This window comes from Macaca nemestrina, chromosome 17, assembly GCF_043159975.1.
Source record: "Macaca nemestrina isolate mMacNem1 chromosome 17, mMacNem.hap1, whole genome shotgun sequence".
Classification (NCBI taxonomy): Eukaryota; Metazoa; Chordata; class Mammalia; order Primates; family Cercopithecidae; genus Macaca; species Macaca nemestrina.
In genome coordinates this window covers 38,117,574-38,139,820 of record NC_092141.1, presented here as the reverse complement: position 1 = coordinate 38,139,820, position 22,247 = coordinate 38,117,574, and the positions used below count along the sequence as shown (strand labels likewise).

The following is a 22,247-nucleotide window of genomic DNA, read 5'->3' as shown; positions in this document are numbered from 1 at the left end:
TAACAGAGTAAATACAGTTTTTGAATATCATCGCTGTATTTGCCAAACTTACGTAGTTTGTTAATAATCAACCAGGACCTTTGTCAAAATAGATTGTTAAATCCCTCTCTTTCCAGAACTAGGAAACTGTATTTTTAACAATTGCTCCAGATGATTTATATTCTCTTTTTTTTTTTTTTTTTTTTTTGAGACGGAGTCTTGCTCTGTCACCCAGGCTGGAATCCAGTGGCTACATCTTGACTCACTGCAACCTCCACCTCCCTGGTTCAAACAATTCCCCTGCCTCAGCCTCCTGAGTAGCTAGGATTACAGGCGCACGGCCACCATGCCCAGCTAATTTTTTGTGTTTTTATTAGAGACGGGGTTTCACCATGTTGGCCATACTGGTCTCAAACTCCTAACCTCAGGCAATCCACCTGCCTCGGCCTCCCAAAGTGCTGGGATTATAGGCGTCAGCCACTGCGCCTGGCCCTGATAATTTATATTCTTTTTTTTTTTTTTTTTTTTTTTTTTTTTTTTTTTTGAGACGCGCCTAGACTGGAGTGCAGTGGCGCAATCTCGGCTCACTGCAAGCTCCGCCTCCCGGGTTCACGCCATTCTCCTGCCTCAGCCTCCCGAGTAGCTGAGACTACAGGCGCCCGCCACCGCGCCCGGCTAGTTTTTTGTGTTTTTAGTAGAGACGGAGTTACACTGTGTTGGCCAGGATGGTCTTAGTCTCCTGACCTGGTGATCCACCTGCCTCGGCCTCCCAAAGTGCTGGGATTACAGGCGTGAGCCACCGCGCCCGGCGATGATTTATATTCTTAGCCAAATTAAAGAAATACTGACTTAAGCCAGTTAAGTAAATCTTAATTGATAAGTTGTTACAATTTTAAGCTTGTGTGTTATATGGAATTTTCCTGTACGAATAATAGATACTACTCTATCATGTGGCAGTGGAAGTATGATAAATATTAATGTTGACAAGCTGTCATAATTTTAGGGTCAGTACCCTAAAATTACCCTTGTGTTGAGTTTTCCTGTGCTGTAAGAGATATTCGGCACCATGATGTGGAAAGAAAGACACACTCAAAACTAAGAAGTGTTTGTGGCCATGAGTGGCACAGTGGCTTGCTTCCTCCCACTCCCCACCACCTCTTTTCCATTTCTCCTGCCTCGCTTTGCTCTCCTTTTTCTTTCTTCTTCTTGTTCCCTTCATTTCCTTTCAGAAAACACAGTCTTAAGAACAAGCGTTTTTGTGTTAAAGCGTGAGTTAGCTTGCTAAATATAAAATGTAAAACCTAAAAGATGACCAGGCCTCTGAGGTCACATCAGCATCTGAGCTTAGTTTTCCTTTCCAAGTTCTCATCCGAGTTCACTTTATGTGACCCAAGTGTGGCAACATCTTCCACTTGGTTCTAAACCTAGTATCTTGATTTTCTTTTTTCCTTTTTTTTTTTTTTTTCTTTTGAGATGGAGTCTCTGTTGCTCAGGCTGGAGTGCAGTGGTGCAATCTTGGCTCACTGCAACCTCCACCTCCTGGGTTCAAGTGATTCTCCTGCCTCAGCCTCCTGAGTAGCTGGGATTACAGGCATGTGCCACCACGCCCAGCTCATTTTTGTATTTTTTAGTAGAGATGGGGTTTCACCATGTTGGTCAGGCTGGTCTTGAACTCCTGACCTCGTGATCCACCCGCCTCAGCCTCCCAAAGTGCTGGGATTACAGGCATGAGCCACCACGCCTTGCCTAGCCTCTTGATTTTCTATGCTAGCTGTCAACCTGGGTGATCCTCCCACCACAGTAATTTCTTATCCTCAGTAATTCTTTATCCCTAGACGTTATGGAAGTTTGGTTGGTTGATTGGTTGGTTTTATATTATTTCTCTATGAATGAAGCAGTTCTGAATACCTTCATCCTGCCATCTTAACATAGTTACTCCAGTGAAATAAAAAAGATTGTGAGTATAGAACCAAAGTCAATATACAATAAGGAAAGATCTTGGCTTTATTTTATATCCTCCTCTCAAAGGTACTTTTCTACTTGTTAAATTATCTATCTTATTAGGACATTCTTAGTACATTTGGTATCTCTGCTTCCCATTCTGTTTTCCTTCTAGGAATTTATATCCTTGTGGAGACTTTTCTCATCTACCAACATTTTTATGTCCCCTCAAGTACCGAAGCCTCTGCAGCAATCTCTGGATAGCTCAAGTTGTTTATAGATTTTACCCGAAGGCCAATATAAAGGAAGGTATCTTAGAAGAAAGATGCCTTTTCCTTTTGGTGGTTATTTTCTCTTTAAATAAAAATCTTATAGAGACTTATAATATTGTAATAAGACTATAACCCAGCACTTGTTAACTTTTTCAAAATGATGAGTCTCTAAGGTAGCTTGTTTTATTTTTAAATAACTGGAACCTGTCTTTTTTTTTTTTTTTTTAAAGCAAATCTGTCTGGAGTTTAAAACCAAAGACAAATCATACTGTGCTGCATCTCTCAAAGAGTTTACAGTTTAGCTAGGTAAGACCAGAAGCACATGAAAGTAAAATAGGTATATCAGACATAACCAGGTAATGTCAGAGTACAGGAATGGTACAGATAGCAGAAGTTAAATTCCTAGTAAAGAGAGAGTGGATAATCTGTAAACTTGCGACACATACAGCTACTTACTGACAGAGGAAAGAATCTGACCGCCTTCCTTGGCATCTTTTAAGGAAGGCATAGACAGGTCTATCTACTTCTTTTTCTCATTTGCCTCATCACATTCCATTGTGACCTCTCTAGTTCTTTTGCAAACTGTCACGCTTAAATGTTATTTCTCATGAACATATTTAGGTTTTCCTGAGGATATTTCTCAGAGTCCTGAGTCACATAATCAGGACAGCTGATTAGGCATAAGAGAGACTGATACCAAATCAGAGTTGAACTCTCAGGGGACTTCTGCTGTCTGGTTGTTAGATGATGGGAAGTTATGTTTGTTTGGGCTCCAGGAATCAGAGCAGTTTGTTTTCCCTCCATACCCCAGGATTGTCCTTCCAAGTCTCACCCCTCCCATCTCCCCTCATGTCTAGCACTACCACCTACTCCCAATGTGCTGTCAGCAGATAATAAGGCTGACCAATTGCCTAGATTTTGCCTAGGTGAAAGAATTTTGGCTCAAGTACTAGCAAGATGAATCACATATCCTGTCTTTAACCTTCTTATTTATTTATAAAGACAAAAGTCTACCACTTGAACTGTGCACTTCCTGGGGCTCCCTTTGGTCATGCCCCTTGCTTCAGACCTTTCTTCTTGGCCCTGTTCTTTAAGATTGAAATTGTTCATACTTCAAGTCTTGGCTACCATTATTAGAACATTATCTGCCCATTTGAATTTCGGAAGAGAAAGGGCCTTTCCTCTTTAAAAAGCTCCTCATTCTTTCTATCCTTCCCCTCTCCTTCCCTGTTTCACCAATTCTGTTAACTATAAACACCGCCTTCCCAACCTGTCACCGACTCCCCGAACCGTGACTGTGTACACATCATTTTATTCCTACTTTCTCCTGTCTCTTGCCAAAAGGCCCATGGAAAGTTGAGCTTCTACTCCTTGAGCCTGGCCTGGTTACAAGCTTATGGCTTACCACCCATTTCTTTGGGAAATAAGGTTAAAAAATGGACTTCCATACAATATGCCCCTTGGAAGTCACATTCATAAATTTATAGACCATATTTGCATATTATCAGTAATCATAATCTGTCTTACATTCAACATATCTATTGAATGTATGCACAGTTGCATTTAATCAGACCTCTGCTGTCTTATTTGGGAATTGTCTCTCAAGTATAGCTTACTTTGGAGAAGTGTGCCCTAGGCTTGTATCTGTCTTTACCATTCAAGACTGGACTTAAACATAAATGTGCACTGAATAGCATATTTTTAAAGTTTTTTTAATGGAAACTATTTTGCTAGGCCATACGAATGAATCAGGCAGGCTGTTAGAAGGCCCTGCCAGAGATCAAGTTTGGTGTGTCTGAAACTGTTGTGTTTGACCCTGAGGGACCTTGTGTGAACCGTTCTTGCTTAGGCTTCTACTGGTTTTCACTAATTCAGGATCTGCTGAGTTTTTTATTGGTTAAAACTTGATAATAGTGAAACAACAGAATCCTCGTCCGGAAAGGTGTCTTCTTGACATTCATTTGTTAAGCTGCTTTCTTTACTTCCATTGCAGATTTGTCCAATACGTGCAGCGTTACCTGGAGGCGATCCTAATCATGTCACGGATGACTGTGCAGCTCATCTTACACGTGAACACAGAGCCCCTAGAGATTGAATCTCCTTCTAAGAGATGACAAGGAAAAGAGTTGTTTGCAACGTTTGTCATTTTGATTTTTTGTTTTGGAGACAGGATCTCGCTGTGTCGACCTGGCTGGTCTCAAACTCCTGAGCTCAAGTGATCGTCCTGCTTCAGCCTCTTGAGTAGCTGGGACTATAGGCACACAAGTGCCACTGCATCCAGCTTGTCATTTTGATTATTTTTAAGGATAATATCCCCCAAAAGAGGAAAACTAATCTCCAAATTATTTTTACTTATTTGAACTTTTCCTAAAAGTGACTCAGTGTTGAGATGCAATTGATTTCTCTTTTTATATATTATCACTGTTGCATGAACCATTTTCACTAAGTGAAAGTTGACTTGTCCTTCATCTTTAGTTCACTATAATTAGATTTTTTTTAAGGCAGTTTGACCAGATTATGTCTTCCAGGATGGAAAGCGGAAAAATGTTAATCCAAATTAAAATTTAATTAGTTAAATATCAAGAGGCATTATTTGCTTTCCCTCTCTGTTGCTCTGCTGCCTTACCCTGTTGTGGGTGTGGCGTGGTGAGATGGTGGGGGCAGGTGTGCGTCTTAGTGTTCCTTTCCTTTTTGGGGTCTCCTTCTCCAAAAAGAGCCATTTCCTGCCCAGTTCCTGAGTAGGATAGCGTAAGGTCAGCTCCAGCTTTACATTTCCTTTCCTGCTTTTCTTTTTTTTTTTTTTTTTTGAGTCTGAGTCTCACTCTGTCGGCCAGGCTGGAGTGCAATGGCACGATCTTCAGCTCATTGCAACTTCCACCTCCTGGGTTCAAGCAATTCTCCTGCCTCGGCCTCCCAAGTAGCTGAGATTACAGGTGCCCGCCACCATGCCCAGCTAATTTTTGTATTTTTAGTAGAGATGGGGTTTCACCATATTGGCCATGCCGGTCTCTTGGCCAATCTGGTCTCGAACTCCTGACCGCCCGCCTTGGCTTCCCAAAGTTCTGGGATTACAGGCATGAGCCACTGCGCCTGGCCAGTTTTTGTATTTTTTTTTAGTAGAGATGGGGTTTCACCATATGGGCCAGGCCGGTCTTGAACTCCGGACCTCAGTGATCCGCCCGCCTCGGCCTCCCAAAGTGTTGGGATTATAGGTGTGAGCCACCACGCCCAGCTCCTGATTTTATTTCTTCATTCCCTTCCTTATCTCTCAACAGTTGCTGGCATTGTTCCCTGAGATTACTGGCCTACCAGAGTGATTAATTTTGTGGTCTTTGCTTCTGGTTTCAGGTTATGAATTGTTCGTCTAAAACTGTCACCAGCTGGGTACAGTGCCTCATGCCTACACTCCCAGCACTTTGAAAGGCCAAGGTGGGAGGATCACTTGAGCCTAGAAGTTCGAAACCAGCCCAGACAACATAGGAAGACCCCATCTGTACCAAAATAATGAGCTGGCCATGGTGGCACACACCTGTGGTCCCAGCTACTCAAGAGGCTGAAGTAGAAGGATGGCTTGAGCCCATGAGCTCAAGGCTGCCGTAAGCTATGGTTGTACCACTGCACTTCAGCCTGGCAACAAAGTGAGACCCTGTCTCAAAATACATATATATATATAAAATCATAATATATAAATTATCAAATATATAAATATGATCGCATCACTTTCTCTAAAACCCAAACCATCCTCATTAATATGATGGAACACTGCATGTACGGTGACGCCTGAAGGCCTCCTGGAGCTACCCATCTGGTGGTCCTTTAAATAACTCCAGAACCATCAGCTGAAAAACTGAGAAGCCAGCAAAAAAATGAATCTGCATTATAAAGCTGGTCTGTTTGGTGCTTTAAAGGAAAAATCTCTTCTATATGATCTGGCCTCCCCCACCTCTCATTTGCCTTTGTGGAAACGTAGGGTTGTCTTCATGAGTTTTGACAGCTATTTGCGACTCAGGACCTTTTTCAGTTTGACTCAAACTCAGCTATGTAAGATGGTTGAGGCTGCTGGGAATTTGACTTCGTGATAAATGTCATGTTAATCTGTCTGTGTGTCTTACACAAGAAATGCAAATCTGTTTTCTGCTTAGCAGCAGCATTGGAAAGAAGCTTGAAAACAGATTAAAACTAGTAATCCAAAAGAAATCTTTGATCTGCTGAATATAAATTCAATATTGTTCCTTTTTCATTATAGGTGGTATTTGAGATTTCATGAGCTATATAGAGAAGCTTTCTTACCTCACACAGCCAATACACACACACACACTCACATGTTGCCTTATATTTGAGTGTTTTTTTTTAGGGTTAATAGCCCTCCCTCATAGATAGAGTTGGGACATTTGCACTTTAAGTTAAATGTGCTGTTTTTAAATGCTTACAATTCAGGAAGTCTTTATATCTGTCTAGCAAGGGCTCAAGTGATTTTTTTTTTCTTTCTGTGAAATATTTTCATTTTTTTCTTAACTTTTGGGTTATGATGAATCGAGTGGTGTTCGACATGTACGTAGAATGTTTCTCCCTGGCCGGGGATTAGGAGGTCCTCGTGCTCATAGATCAAACATGCACTTTACTAGCAGTTCTACTGGTGGACTTTCTTCTTCTCAGAGTTCATATTCTCCAAGCAATAGGGAAGCCATGGCTCCTATAGCTGGTAAGTTAGTTTCACATTCATAAGGGAAATGGCAGGGGAAGGAGGAGCTCCTTTTAAAACTTTTTGTGATGCCAGGTGCGGTGGCTCACTCTGGGAGGCGGGAGCGGGTGGATCACTTGAGGCCGGGAATTCAAGACCAACCTGGCCAACATGGTGAAACTCCATCTCTACTAAAAATATAAAAATCAGCCAGATGTGGTGGTGGGCGCCTGTAATCGCAGCTACTCAGGAGGCTGAGGCATGAGAATCACTCAAGCCTGGGAGGTGGAGGTTCCAGGGAGCCGAGCTCGCACCACTGCACTCCAGCCTAGGTGATGGAGTGAGACCCTGTCTCAAAAAAAAAAAAAAAAAAAATTGTGAGATTTGTGTTCTTAGCCTCACCTCTCTGATCGTAAGCCATGTTCCTTCACAAAATTGCCAAATACTTTAAAAGTGTAAAATGTGTTCAAAGCCGATACTTAACATAAAGTAATTCATACTCTTCTGGCATCGCTTAAGTCCAGTAGTCCCCCTCTCATATGTGGTTTTGCTTTCCCGGGTTTCAGTTACCCACAACCAACTACAGTCAAAAAATCGGTGAGTACAGGACAGTAAGATACTTTGAGAGGGAGAGAGACCACATCACATAACTTTCATGGTCTATTTTTAGATTTGCTCTATTTTGTTGTGAATCTCGTACTGTGCCTAATTTATAAATTAAACTTTAGCACAACAGATAAGTATATATAGGAAAAAACATATAAGGTTCTGTGTTATCCAGATGCCCATTTCAGCCATTCACTGGGGGTCTTGGAACATGTCTCCTGCAGGTAAAGGGAGTGGGAGACTCCTGTTCTTAGAGACATAAGATGATAAAAAATGGTTTTATGTTGTATTTGTGGCCTCTATTGAAGCCCAAGGAAATCATAAAAGATTTCAGTTTGAATACCTCCAAAATTTCATGGTTAAACCTCCATAAGTACACATAACAAATGTCCAAAGCACATTTGAAATTAAGGTTTTATAAGGTATAGCTAACATTTTTAAGAACATGTTATGTGTAAAATTCTATCACAGATTTATGCCTATCTCAGGTGTTGTGCAGGGCGCCTCATGGCTTCCAGGTACACATTCCACCACATGGACACATTGCAGAACTGTTATCTATAGCTAATTGACAAGACTAAAAAATTAAGCTCTTCTCATGGAAGAAAGGAAAGTAAGACTTAATGTCCTGATCTTGATTTGAGAACTGTATTTTGGTAGAACATACTGAAAGGTACATGTTTAATAGCTTGGGGAAAATGTTAAAAAAAAAAACAAAAAACAAAAAAACATAGTTTTTGAACCTGGCCATGTCACTGGGTCTAGTACATGACAAACCTGGGAAGTTGGTAGCAGAACACAGGGTCAGAATAAAATATAAGAAATCACTGTAGCCTGACAATCTGCAAGACACACCAAGCAGACAAGTGGTAAGACTGTGGGACGTGTGCACACATTTAAAGCAACAGTTCTGAAATGTGTCCATGTGGTGAAGTGTGCACCTACCTGGAAGCCATGAGGTGCCCTGCAGAACACCTGACACACTGGTAAGTGTAAATCTGTAATAGAAACTGAGAACATCGGAGCTAAATGACAACTTAGGAACACAAAGGAGGAGACAGCAGACACTGGGGAAGGGTGGGAAGAGAGAGAGGAGCAGAAAGATAACTGTTAGGTACTGGACTTAATTGGGTACTGCGTGATGTAATAATATGTACGACAAACCCCCGTGATGTGTTTAACTGTGTAACAGACCTTCACATGTACCCCCAAATCTAAAATAAAAATTTAAAAAAGAAAAAAAACCTAAGAATAATGTGACACCTATCATGTTATTAAAAAGTTAGATATACCATATACAATTTTAATTCCAAATGTGCTTTGAACATTTGGGTGTGCAACAACAAAAACAAGCCTAACAAACTGAGTTTGGGGGATTTAAAAAATATTTCTTCATCCAAAGGGAATATTTACCTGCTATTTTGGTGGCAGACACTAAAAATTAAAGTAGTTTCTGGGCGCAAAATTCAAATTTGAGAAATTTTCATTTGTTTTTTTTCTGTCAGTGAAAATTAGTTTATTTTAGTGATAGACTGTATATTCCATGAAAGAGTGGTATAAGAGTGCTATCAAAAGCCTGGGATAAAGCAACAGTGAACAAGAAAACAGAAACTGTTAATGAGTTTTAATGATAAAGAGTTTTTGCTGGCCTAAGAGTGTCTGCAAGGCAATCATCGGTTCCCTATAAGCGAGGTAGACCCTCCACTTGGAAGAAGGCATTTCACTGCACCTTACGTAGATGAGGGTGCAGGGACAAAGGCTTACACCTCTTAATGAGTACAGCCTTATGGACACAAGACAGTCTGGATCATAACAGGCCACTAAGTACGCTGTACAGTCAGATGCAACAGGTTCTCAGGAGCCAGTCAGCCTTGCTGAGCACTGCTAGTGGTACCTACTGCAGTGGTACTCTGAAACAGCAGTACCAGAAGGTACTAGAGGGAGAAGCCAGAGGCGAGTGTTCAAGGGCCACTATCAGAAATGATCCAGGCCTCTTGGGCTACATCCTAATAATTCATTCAGTCATTCAGTAAATGTTTGAATTCCTGCTATATCAGGCCCTGTTCTGAGAGCTGGGAATATAGTCAACAGTAGACCTCATCCCTGCTTCCATGAAACACATATTGAGAAAGCTTATATTATAATTGGGCCCGCAGATAAACCACTTCATTAAATACTAAGAGAAAGCTTAACTAAATCAGTCTATTATGCAGATAATTTTAAAGACAATTTAAGTTTTACTGAAAGCAAACATAGTTGGGTCTGGGTTGATATTCGTATGCATTTGCGTTCTCTGTACACAGTAACTCCTGCCTCCAGGAGGCATTCTAGAAGGTATTCAGCTCTTCACTGAAACTGTATGCTGCTGTGGTTACCTACCTGTTCACAATGCTTTTGATGTTGTTCCAGTCAAAGAGTGATCTGTAGCGTTTTGTTTTCCTCAGTATTAAGCAGACATTAATTGTCTTCATTTCCATTGGCAGAACTTTTATCTCAGTTATCAGGAGTGAGACGTTCTGCAGGAGGACAGCTTAATTCCTCTGGCCCTTCCGCTTCTCAGTTACAACAACTGCAGATGCAGCTGCAGCTAGAACGGCGGCATGCCCAGGCAGCACGGCAACAACTGGAGACCGCACGGGACGCAACCCGGCGTACTAACGCAAGCAGTGTCACCACTGCAATCACACAATCCACAGCAACAACCAACATAGCTAATACAGAAAGCAGTCAGCAGACTCTCCAGAATTCCCAGTTTCTTTTAACAAGGTAGCTCATTTGTTGATAGAATTTTGTTTGGGAAGTAGTATTTTATTGCCACTACAATCTGGAATTATCTTTTCTCTTTTGTGCATATATATTTCTTTAAAATTCTGTGTTTGATTAAAACTCACAAATCTCTGATTAAAACTGCATATTCAGTATTTCCCCAAGAATGTGAAACATAGTAATTCTTTTAAATAAATTAAGAATACTGGGCCAGACTCAGTGGCTCACACCTCTAATCCCAGCACTTTGGGAGGCCAAGGCAAGCATATTGCCAGAGCCCAGGAGTTCCAAACCACCCTGGGCAACATGGTGAAATCTTCTCTCTACAAAAATTAGCCAGTTGTGATGGTGCGCACCTGTGGTCCCTGCTACTCAGGAGGCTGAGGCGGGAGGATTGTTTGAGCCCTGCAGGCAGAGGTTGCAGTAGCCAAGATTATGCCATTCATTCCAGCCTGGGTGACAGAGTGAGACCCTGTCTCTAAAATAAAATAACTGGTCTTCTTGTTCTCAAGATATATATCATCATATAACATGAATTGTTTTGCCATAGTACCCATAAAACATTAAACACTATATCATTATATATATATGGTTCATGTTAGGTGCATTTATCATAATTAACATTGCTTTTTATTGCCAGTTTTAATCTACTGTGAAATATTAAAAGGTATAAGAAGGATTTCATAATACAGTGACAGTTTTCTCCTATGAATTTCTAAAAAAGCTAGATTTAAACTTTTATGGTTGGCACACAAAAGTAACTGTTAAAAAAAATGACTTCCCATGGTATAAATAATATTCAGTACAACAGTAAACTGCTCTACTGGATGGAGTTCCTGTTCGCTTCTGAAACTGTTAGCAGCTGTATGTATTTGTCTGCCAGAACTTCATAGGCATTTTATGTGACTTTCAGGAACATAAAGAATTTTAAAAAGAGCAATGATGAGTGGAGACTTAGCCTCAACAGATAATGAACCTGGACTAATTTGGGCTTTTAAGGGAGCAGAGAGGAATATAAAGAAAGAACTGTAAAATGAAGAATAGAGTTTGTGTAATACATCATTATCTCCAAAATGCAGTGTGTATGACAATTCATTGGGAGGTTAGAAGAAAATATTATAATTTCTACTTATATTTCTTTTATCTCATCCTCTGTTAATCCAGTAGTGCATGTGTATAGTTATAAATAACATAGTGTGGGTGCAGAATAAAAAATGCTTGAAAATCCCTGGACTAGAGCCCCAGCTTTGCCACTTGCAAGTTTTGGACCTCAGGCAAGTCATTTCACTCCTCCAAACCTCAATTTTATCATCAGTATCCCAGAAGTTTTGCCTCTAGAGAGAGAATTATTTTGAGGATGAAATGGAATACTGATACGTATGTGTATGGTCTGGCTCAGTGTCTGCCCTATAGTAAAGGCCCAATTAATGGTATTCATTATTATTTGTTATGAAACCAAGAAAAAACATGTAAATGGGTAATTTACCTTTGAATGACCTCTGCTAGGTCAGTAACTGTGCCTGGTTATTAGCAGATAATGCTGCTTTAATGTAAGAGAACCACAGGGCCACAGATGGAGCTACCTGCTGCCATGTAGCCTTACCGATAGGTACTGACCAGCAGCAGGTCCGTAGCATACCACATCTAAGTTCCTGCCTCAAAAAGGAGATCTACTAGTGTGCATTTCTACTGAGAGTTCACAGAACTGTGGGTGGAACGTCTTGCCAGTGCCCTTTGGAAAAGACACCTTCCTGTCCACCCTTGCCCTATCCTTTTTTTTTTTTTTTTTTAAGACCCAAACTACTCAGTGAGCTTGTCTGTGCATTTATTCCACACCCAACTCTCAGAGCATGGTATGAGTGATCTCTGAGTGCTCTCCCTGAATTCTGGTTGTAGCTTCTTGAAATTCCCCTTCTGTTATCTGATACTGTACATTGTATGGTACCATGTAATTTACAAACCACTTTCCACATATTTTATTGTATCATATGATTTATTTAAGGCAATATTTCCCCAGAAATACTCTCTTAACTTCATATATTCTAAGGAATATATGTAATTATGTTATTCCACCCCCAATTAATAAGGTCAGAGAAAGCAAAGTAAGAAGAATAAAGAGATTATTTACTGTTGGGCTTCTCAGAACTTCAAATGTATTAACATGCATTGTGAATTTTCAAGGCAAGGAGAACGGCTGCAGTGTATTCAGGAGAGATCCTGGTCTCTGGTCACTCAGCTCTTATGTGATATATATAGGGCCCAAGCCTTATTTTTGGTCTTTTCTTTGACCAGGGGCAGTTCCCATTGATGTTGCCCTGGAACTGATGGTAAGGTCACAGTTTCTTTGGAGTCCAAGATAGTTGACCTTTTAGAAAGTGATTGTTGGAGTGTGTAAGTCAGATCAGTCTTTTTTTGAGACAGAGTTTCGCTCTTGTTGCCCAGGCTGAAGTGCAATGGCGCGATCTCGGCTCACTGCAACCTCCACCTCCCAGGTTTAAGTGATTCTCCTGCCTCAGCCTCCCAAGTAGCTGGAATTACAGGCACACACCTCCACACCCGGCTAATGTTTTGTATTTTTAGTAGAAATGGGGTTTCACCATGTTGGTCAGTCTGGTCTCAACTCCTGACCTCGTGATCCGCGCGTCTCGGCCTCCCAGAGTGCTGGGATTACAGCTTTGGAGCCACCGTGCCTGGCCAGATCTCATCTTTTGACAATGGGACCAGCTCATTTTGCTAACCCCAACTTGAAGATCCTCGCAAGCCTTGCAGTTTCATTTATATCCTAAATTTTATATTTCATCAGGAAGTCAAGACCTAGTACCAGTGCCTCATATGCAGACTTTACCTGCCTCTCAGGAATGAGGTATCTTCTCAGTTATTTCCCTGAAAAACAAACAGTAATATTGTTACTGCATGTTCTCTCGAGGACTGAAGGCCGCAGGCTGTATGTTTTTAGTTCGCCTCGTTGTTACGTGGGTAGTCCTCTTTACGTTCTTTATCTTTCTGTTACAAGGTTTAACTTCTCTAAAATTTTTTTTTCTTTACCAAAGACCTTTTCCAAAGAACATGGAATGACTTCAGTTCGTAATATTTTTATAGCTTTGGGTTGAAAACGTGTAGTCTACTCAATCTTCTATTGCATTAGATACTCTCTTATGATAGCCTTAATTTTTTTTTAACCATAAATGTAATCAGTCATTTCCTTTCAATGTGGATTTTATGGCTTTTCTGTAATTACCTTTCAGATATTTTTGCATTCTTTCAGTTCTGAAATTTGATCTTTTGTTTTCTGAGTCATAGATACCTAATTATTTAGTGGTTTTGAACTTAGCACCTATGAGATTTTGTGCAAATTACTTAACCTTTGCTTCAGTTTCCTCTTCCTGTAAAATGTTGATAATAATAGTCCCTAACTCAGAGAGTTAAATGAGCTAATGCACTCAAAGAGCACTCAGAGCCTGACCCGCCGTTAGTGTCGTCCGTGGTGGCATGGGCCTTGCAGTGCTGGGAGAACAGCAGGGAGCAGGTGCCAGGCAGTAGGGCAGCGTAGAATAGATCTGTCTCTGGGCTCAGGGTGCTGCCTCTGGGTACTCAGGGAGAAGACCTGTCATGTATGCCTGCCGGGCCTCCTTTCAGTGTCCCCATATTCTCCCTCTTTGTTCCTTTTGCTGCCCCGTTGCTTCTGCTCGTTTCCCTTTCTTTGCCACTGAAAGTGTAGAGGAAACCAGTACTGAAACTAAGCAGAATTTTATATCATTTTTTGTTGGAGATTGACCTTTTTTTTTTTTTTTTTGAGACAGAGTCTCACTCTGCTGCCCAGGCTGGAGTGAAGTGGCACGATCTTGGCTCACTGTAACCTCCGGCTCCCGGGTTTAAGCAATTCTCGTGCCTCAGCCTCCCAAGTAGCTTGGATTACAGGCATGCACCACCATGCCCTGCTAATTTTTGTATTTTTAGTAGAGAAGGGGCTTCACCATGATGGCCGGGCTGGACATGAACTCCTGACCTCAGGTGATCCACCCATTTCAGCCTCCCAAAGTGCTGGGATTACAGGTGTGAGCCACTGCACCCGGCCAGAGATTGACATTTTAAAGTAATTTAACAAGTTTAGTAACAAGTGATAAGTAGAATTTTCAGCTCTTAACATCTGTCCAGTCTCTGTGCATATGAGCCGGGTTTCCCAGCATAGCCCAGATCTCATAAGTACATGCGTCAGGGGAGCAAGTCAGGCAGGTAGACCTTGCGTCTGCCCTGCTACACGGTAGGTCTTGGTAGAAGAAATGCAGGAGGCTGTATGTGTTTTCTTGCCCTCTCTAGCTTCTGCATATACCAGGAAGAATTAAATAGAGTAATAGAGAACAGTCAGAGGAAATTTTCGGATATTTTTCAGTTGAATATTCTGTTCACTGCAGATTTTGTTTTTGTGTTTTATTTTCCTGTATTTACCCCCAGATGAAATTCTGGTTAGACACTTTCCCAAGCGTCTAATCTGTAAGAAATCCTGTTTTCCTTAGAAAATTTTCACCTAGCTTTCTCTGGAGTGGAAAAAGTCTAAATGTATTTTTTTTTCTCATTGAGTCTAATTAAAGCATAGATTTGCACCTCCAGGTAACAGTATTGCAACAAATGTGGGGAATTCGTCTCAACACAATTAAGGATAAATTAGAGCCAGATATTCCAGCAATGTCTCATTCTGAATTTTGCCAACTGTAAAACTTGCACAGTGGAGAGCACTGTAGAAATTGGCCATGCCATTGTTCATTGACTTTTTAACAATAAGGTCTTTTCTTTTTAACTTACACAGGTTGAATGATCCTAAAATGTCTGAAACGGAGCGCCAGTCCATGGAAAGAGAGCGTGCAGACCGCAGCCTGTTTGTCCAAGAGCTCCTTCTGTCCACTTTAGTGTGTGAAGAGAGCTCATCCTCAGACGAGGATGATCGGGGGGAGATGGCAGATTTTGGTGCTATGGGCTGTGTAGATATTATGCCTTTAGATGTTGCTTTAGAAAACCTACATTTAAAAGAGAGTAATAAAGGAAATGAGCTCCACCACCTCCTCTTTGATGACATCCCAATTCGCAGACAATGTCCTCTGTGCTGTATTTGCCAATGAAAGTGGACAACAACTATCTTGGGTTTGTTTGGTGATTGTAATTTCAGGTCTGTCACTCTTGTTACATTGTGTACCTTCAAAAGGAAGAGAGAAAATATATATGATAATCATTTCCACTTAACTAATTTTTACTTCTAGCAGGTAAATGTAGGTAGCAGTGCAGGGGTCATCTCTGCTTCCTGTACCTTGACCTGCAAAAGGCTCTCCTGATACTCCACATTCAAACTGAAGAGGAAAATTGAAATCTCTAATGAAGCTGCTGTGTGTATTTATGAATATTAGTGAATAAAAACTGCTTGGATGGTTTACCTTAACTACTTACTGCATGAGGTATTTTGCAGCGTGCATGAGTTTTAGTGACCTTGTTATTTAAAAAATTAAATATAAGGAGTAAAACTTAAAAAAAAAAAATACAAAGCCCAAAGCTTTCCCAAACATTATTCAACGGTTATACTACGAAGTAGCTTTTGAATAACGTCTGCCTGAATCACCTTTCTTTGTGTGCCTCCTACGCACAGAGCCAGCTCTGCAGTGGAATCTGGGGATGGTAGCCGGGTGTGGCACTCCGCCCTGTGTGACTGTCCTGTCTCCCTGTTAGTCATCTTGCCTGTGTGGGGCTCAGCCTGTCTCTTTAACTCATCTGTAGAAGACACAGCAGTAAAGCTACCGTTGGAAGCTGCTGCAGGGGCCTTTGTGTGCCCTAAAAACAAATCCTGTTCATGTTTGTTTAAAGTTTTTACTTTTTGTGGTTGTTTAAAATTTTTTCAATTGTTAAGTATGTTTTATTCAGGTGTAGATGAATTTCATTTATTGACTGTTCAACAGAGTTAACCTGAATTATGTTGTCTTTGTTTTTAAAAATCTCACATTCTCAATCATATTTTGCGTTATTTATGTATTTGCTTTGTAGTTGGCTGAGACAGATCAGTATCAGGGGAGCTTTGAGGATTTGCCTTCCCAGATTTGTCAACAGATTACAACCAAATTCTTAATGCTAATTTTAGCACCTTTTATTTATTGGGTTTTTTTTCTGGCATAAAAAGTAAAGCCTTTCAATTGAATCATGCCACCTATATGCCTATATTATTAATCCTATGTGTAAAAAAAAGTACCGCTTTTTTTGGGTTTGTTTTGGGGTTTGGAAGGGCTGGGTTATTTTTGATTTCCTGTTTCGGTTTTTGTGCATAGACTTTCACAATAGCTCCAAGGCAGGGACAGCGGGTTTGGGGGTTGGGAGGGCAGTTTTTGGAATGTAAATTTAGGACTTTTAAAAAAGGTGCGCACAGCTTCTGATAAATTTATAACCAGACTTAACCTAATCCTGTCTCATTCCAGTTCTGTTTTCTCTGAGCCCTTTTCTTAGTCTCCTCTCTTTCTCCTGTCATCCTTTTCCTTTCCTGTCCGTGTATCTCCATTTCTTCAACATGACAAGCATACAGACTTGAACACCTTTCCGCTGTTCTTCCGAGAACTGTGAAGTCCATGTTCATCCAAATGTAACCGAAAAAGACGTCACCCTACATGTCTGAAAAACTGTTGCTTCTCCTCTGAAACTTCAAACTCCAATCATAGCTTTGTTTTCTTTAGTTTCTGTAATGGAAAATGTTTAAAGGAAAACTTCACACCAGGCTTCTGGTTACACTAGAAGTCAAGCCCAGTAGGGATTTTCATTTTTTTTCGATTGGTTGTTGAGAAGTTTCAAAAACCAGTTTTCAAGCTGTGGTCTTTCAAACACATCTGCACTGAGTCACACATTTCAATAAAGCATTTTCAAGACTGTTGACCACTTGAATTTCTTTGGTGTTGGTGGATTAACCTAACCATTACTCAGAGATTTTATATCTCTAATCCAGTATTTTTTTTTCTTTTTATGCTAAATGTGGGAGATCCTGGTTTTGTGTGAATGCATTATTTTGGATGGGAGAAATGTTTAAATATGCCAATTATGTACTTTCCCTTTTCTGCGCAAATTCTGGGAAAATGTAAGAGCCTTCATTTTTTAACATGGTTTTAGGGAAGAACTGTAAGTCCATTCAGAGCAGTTTAATTTAGGTGATCACTTTAACACTGCAGAAGACCTAAGGAGTCATAAGATTCCATCTCATGTAGAATCCTGTATATTAATTATTTTTACCAGATATTTTACAAACACCTCACCTCATCCTGTATGTAATCAATAATGTATTATTTTAGGGTAGAAAGACACAGAATATCGATATAAAAATATATTCAAGCCCTTGAAATTCTTGTGTCCCTTTTCTTTAGTTTCTGGATCAAAATCTTATTACTGGATGTACTGTTGAATAAAAATTGCAAAGACTTTGATGGACAGGAGACAAAATCAAAATACACCACTGTTTATTTTGGCAGTACCTTCAAATTTCTAAGGACCAGACCCTGAGTTTTGAGAAGTTTTTGTTTGGTTGAGTTTTGAGCGTCTAGGATATAAGTTTATAAATGTTCTACAGTGCTTGTCTTTACTTCCTGTTAAGAAATCATTTAAATCTTTCTCCTCAAGGTGCTCTGGAAGAAGTTTAATTTCAACTCTGAACAAATAGAAATAACTGTGCTTCCTTGTATGGCTGCAATCATAAGATACAATTCCTATGGTTGGCTACTGTGAAATTATTGTATTTATATTGCATTGTTTTGTTTAAAACAAAAAAAATCCACAGAAGTAGAACCTAGGTTTGCTACTAACAAAATAGTGGTTCTTATAATGAGGCTCAGGTAAAGTAAGAGAAAGCTTCTCTCCCTGTGGTCCCCAGAGAAATGAAGTTTAGGATAGCACATTACACTATTAGAAATAATAGATGTAACCAAAAAAACCCAGTCCATTATCCCCACCCCCCATTTTCTCTCTCAATATTAGAAATTTCAATAATATACTAACAGATTTTCAAAGGTCACCAAGGCTTTTGTGTTTTTTCTCATCTGTGGGCCACAATTAGAGAACAGCTAACAGGTCCAGAGTTCTCTTGATAGGTCCAAGTCTTAGTTTACAGAAAAAAGCTAGGCTCCTCACTGCAAATATTAATACTTTATACACTTTACTCCATGGATCTTGGGGTGAGCACACATGTCAATAGTTCATAGCTCTAGTTAAGGACAAATAAAGCAGGGTTGGGAGTAGGAGGAGAACACGGTACAGAGAGGTTAGGGTAGCAGGTGACTGGAGAAAAGGATCTTTTGAATGGGATTCCTGTAACGGTGTTCAGTACCAATGTTAAGTCTGCTGTAAGTGGGGTTTAATATGGCTTACTGATACAGGCATGTGTGAAAAACTAAGTGTGATGGAGGAATGGGTGCTAAAAGCTCTAACAGTTTTGTAGAGAAGCCCTGCAGCAATGTTTCTATGACATGCCTGTTTCTTAATTATTTGCATGCACAGTTTAAGGGGTACATGCAATATTGGTTTCATGTGCAGTAAAAACATAGCTGAGTGCGGTGGCTCACGCCTGTAATCCCAGCACTTTGAGAGGCTAAGGCGGGTGGATGACGAGGTCAGGAGTTCAAGACCAGCTTCGCCAACATAGTGAAACCTCGTCTCTACTAAAAAACACAAAAAATTAGCTGTGCTTGGTGGCGGGCACCTGTAATCCCAGTTACTTGGGAGCCTGAGGCAGGAGAATCACTTGAACCTGGGAGGTGGAGGTTGCAGTGAGCCGAGATCACGCCATTGCACTCCATCCTGGGTGACAGTGCGAGACTCCATCTCGAAAAAATAAAATAAAATTCTGGGTACAAAATTTTCCCAGAATTACATGCAAAAGTTGGTGTTTATGCTGGAAAAAGGTAACAGTTATCTGTGCTCTTTCTAAAGCTCAACTAAACACTAAAACAGTTCTCTCCTTGAGATTGGAGGTAGGATGGCAGTTGGCAGGGTGAAGGGAAGAGGTTGGGGAGGAGTCTCTCATAACATTTCATCCCCAGTAGTAACTGAAGCCCTATATCTGGCCTGGAGTGGATAGAGGTTAGGGTTAGAGTGCAGGATGGAGCAGCAGTCTGCAGACTTTCAGGTTGAGACAGTGTAATGAAATTCTGTGCTATTAAACATGGCTATGTCTGAGTTAGTCATTACAGTATTCCAAAGCCAAATTCAAGTGACTGTTTTTCAGAATAGTGTAAAAATTAATTCCCTGTGTTCATCGGCTTCAACCATGCAGACGCAACATTTGTTTCTAATTAGTACTCTTGCCTCTTGGTTTCTCTAGTTTTTCAACCCATTTCTGTCAGTGTTCTATAAATGCAAACATTCATTACTTAAGGAACCCTGCAGCAGACCTCGAATAAGATGTGACTTGATGTTTGTTGCCACTTCCTCAACTTGGTTAGCAAATTCAAGTTTTGAAAGATGATTCATCTCAGAGAAGTCGATCCTGAACCTGCACATCACATTTTAGTTGGTTGCTATCAGGTGGGTAATGTCTAACGTGGGTTCCTCGAATCACAAAGGAGAATGCTCTCAAGTCCTCACGTTAACTTTAGTAAGTCAGTTACCTTTACAGCAACTAAAGAGATCAATTAAAAAGAACCCTTAAGCCGGGCACGGTGGCTCACGCCTGTAATCCCAGCACTTTGGGAGGCCGAGGCGGGCGGATCACGAAGTCAGGAGATAGAGACCACGGTGAAACCCCGTCTCTACTGAAAATACAAAAAATTAGCCGGGCGAGGTGGCAGGCGCCTGTAGTCCCAGCTACTCAGGAGGCTGAGGCAGGAGAATGGCGTGAACCCGGGAGGCGGAGCTTGCGGTGAGCCAGAGATCGCGCCATTGCACTCCAGCCTGGGGGACAGAGCGAGACTCCATCTCAAAAAAAAAAAAAAAAAAAAAAAACAAACCCTTAAGTCTGACTGTCTCCGGTAACTTTACTTGGTGTACAGATAGTGCACAGATATGGATGAGGGCTACACATGGCTGACTTGAAAACCCATGTCGGGCCGGGCATGGTGGTTCACACCTGTAATCCCAGCACTTTGGGAGACAGAGGCGGGTGGATCATGAGGTCAGGAGTTCAAGGGCAGCCTGGCCAAGATGATGAAACCCAGTCCCTACTAAAAATACTAAAATTAACTGGGTGTGGTGGTGGACACCTGTAATCCTAGCCACTTGGGAGGCTGAGGCAGTGAATTGCTTGAACCCAGGAGGTGGAGGTTGCAGTGAGCTGAGATGGCGCCACTGCACTCCAGCCTGGGGGACGCAGCAAGACTGTCTTCAAAAAAAAAAAAAAAAAACAAAACCATGGGCTGCATGTGCACAGCCTGGGGCTGCTTTCCACAGGCCTAGATAGTGATTCTCTTCAAGGAGCCCTTTACTAACCACAGGAAACCGAGCATCTGACTGTGTCCTTGGCAGACAGTGCAGGTAGCCTGTAGAATGTTGGCTCCTCTGTCTATAGAAACCATCAGTTCCCTGCTCGCTCTCATTCATACATACTTTTTGAGTTCCCAGTAGGTACGAAGCTTTGTCTAAGCATTATTTGCCAACTGTGATTTTTACAGACTTCCCCTGTAAGAATTTTCTAAAAGAGCCTTTCTCCCTTACACAATTGAAATGTTTTCAAAGGTCATCAAGCCTGTTGCCTGTGGTCGATCACGTGACCGATCAGATCTGGTGAGTAAGCTGCTGCCTTAAATCTACCAAATTAGACTGAGAGCGTTTGGAGTCTGCCTCACACATAAGAGATCCATATTCATTTAATAGTGAAACCAGCCCAGAAGCATCCTCTTCTGTAAGTTGGATGGAGTCCCAGCTCTCTCTCCTTGTAGATTTTCTGACCACACCCTGTATACCAGGTTTTCTTGAGGTAGATGCAGCAATATTCCTGAGGTAAGATTCTACAATGCTCCTGTACTGGCCAGTGGACTGGACCAACAGACACTGGCTTCAGCCGCTGTCCCTAGGGACTGAAGGGGAGCTCATGGATTCTTACACCCTAGTCATGAAAGCTATTCTGGCCAGCCTTGAATCCATTTAATTTTGCCCAGGAGAAGCTCTCATGACAACAAGACACTCTTTTGCCCATAAAAGTCCATTTTTAAATATACAGTATGCTAATTAGCAGTGTCTGTTGAATTGCCCTATCGGATATCAGCCACCACGTGTGCTGACCTCTCAGGATTCAGACTCACCTTGGAAAATATCACACTGACGATACCGTACTTTAGAGTAAATGGCATATTGTGGCAGGCTCCCAGACTAATTCATACGGAACCCTTGATATAGATTTTCCTTTATAACATCACCACCTGCCATGAAGCTTACCTGTTTTCTGATTTGAATACACTTTGGGTTGTGCGCCTCACTTGACATTGCATTCGCTGAGATAACTGAGTGTGACTTCCGTGTTGTGTCATCTTAAGATGTCAGTAATGTTCAGACTTGGTCATCTGTGGCACTGGTGTTTTGGCGTTTCTGTAGTTTTTGTTTTGGTTTGTTTTTTGAGATGGAGTTTTGCTCTTGTTGTCCACACTGGAGTGCAGTGGCACGATCTCGGCTCGCTGCAACCTCCGCCTCCTGGGTTCAAATGATTCTCCTGCCTCAGCCTCCCAAGCAGTTGGGATTACAGGCACATGCCACCAGGCCTAGCTACTTTTTTGTATTTTTAGTAGAGACGGGGTTTCACCACGTTGGTCAGGCTGGTCTCAAACTCCTGACCTCAGGTGATCCGCCTGCCTCGGCCTCCCAAAGTGCTGGGATTACAGGCATGAGCCACCACACCTGGCCTCATTTCTATAGTTTTAAATCCCCTGTGAAATACAATTTATCCTATTGTCCCTCTCTGCTTCCTCTCCTGTTTCCTTATGGGGGGGGTGTGTGTGTGTGCATGTGTGTGTGTGTGTTTTATTAATGCTTCTAGTGACATCTGCCATTTCAGTTCCATTTGCCTA

At 41.3% G+C, this 22,247-nt stretch overlaps 1 protein-coding gene across 1 annotated transcript in view; it reads left to right on the top strand.

Moving 5' to 3' along the window:
- Positions 1-17,157, top strand: part of LOC139359287 (E3 ubiquitin-protein ligase KCMF1-like) — a 34,996-nt gene extending 17,839 nt beyond the window's left edge. The window contains 5 exon segments of the mRNA XM_071081910.1: positions 4,186-4,283; positions 6,716-6,894; positions 9,963-10,245; positions 15,050-15,288; positions 15,291-17,157. Coding sequence (XP_070938011.1) covers positions 4,186-4,283; positions 6,716-6,894; positions 9,963-10,245; positions 15,050-15,288; positions 15,291-15,310 — 819 coding nt within the window. The 3' untranslated portion in view covers positions 15,311-17,157.
- The last annotated feature ends 5,090 nt before the right edge of the window (positions 17,158-22,247 follow it).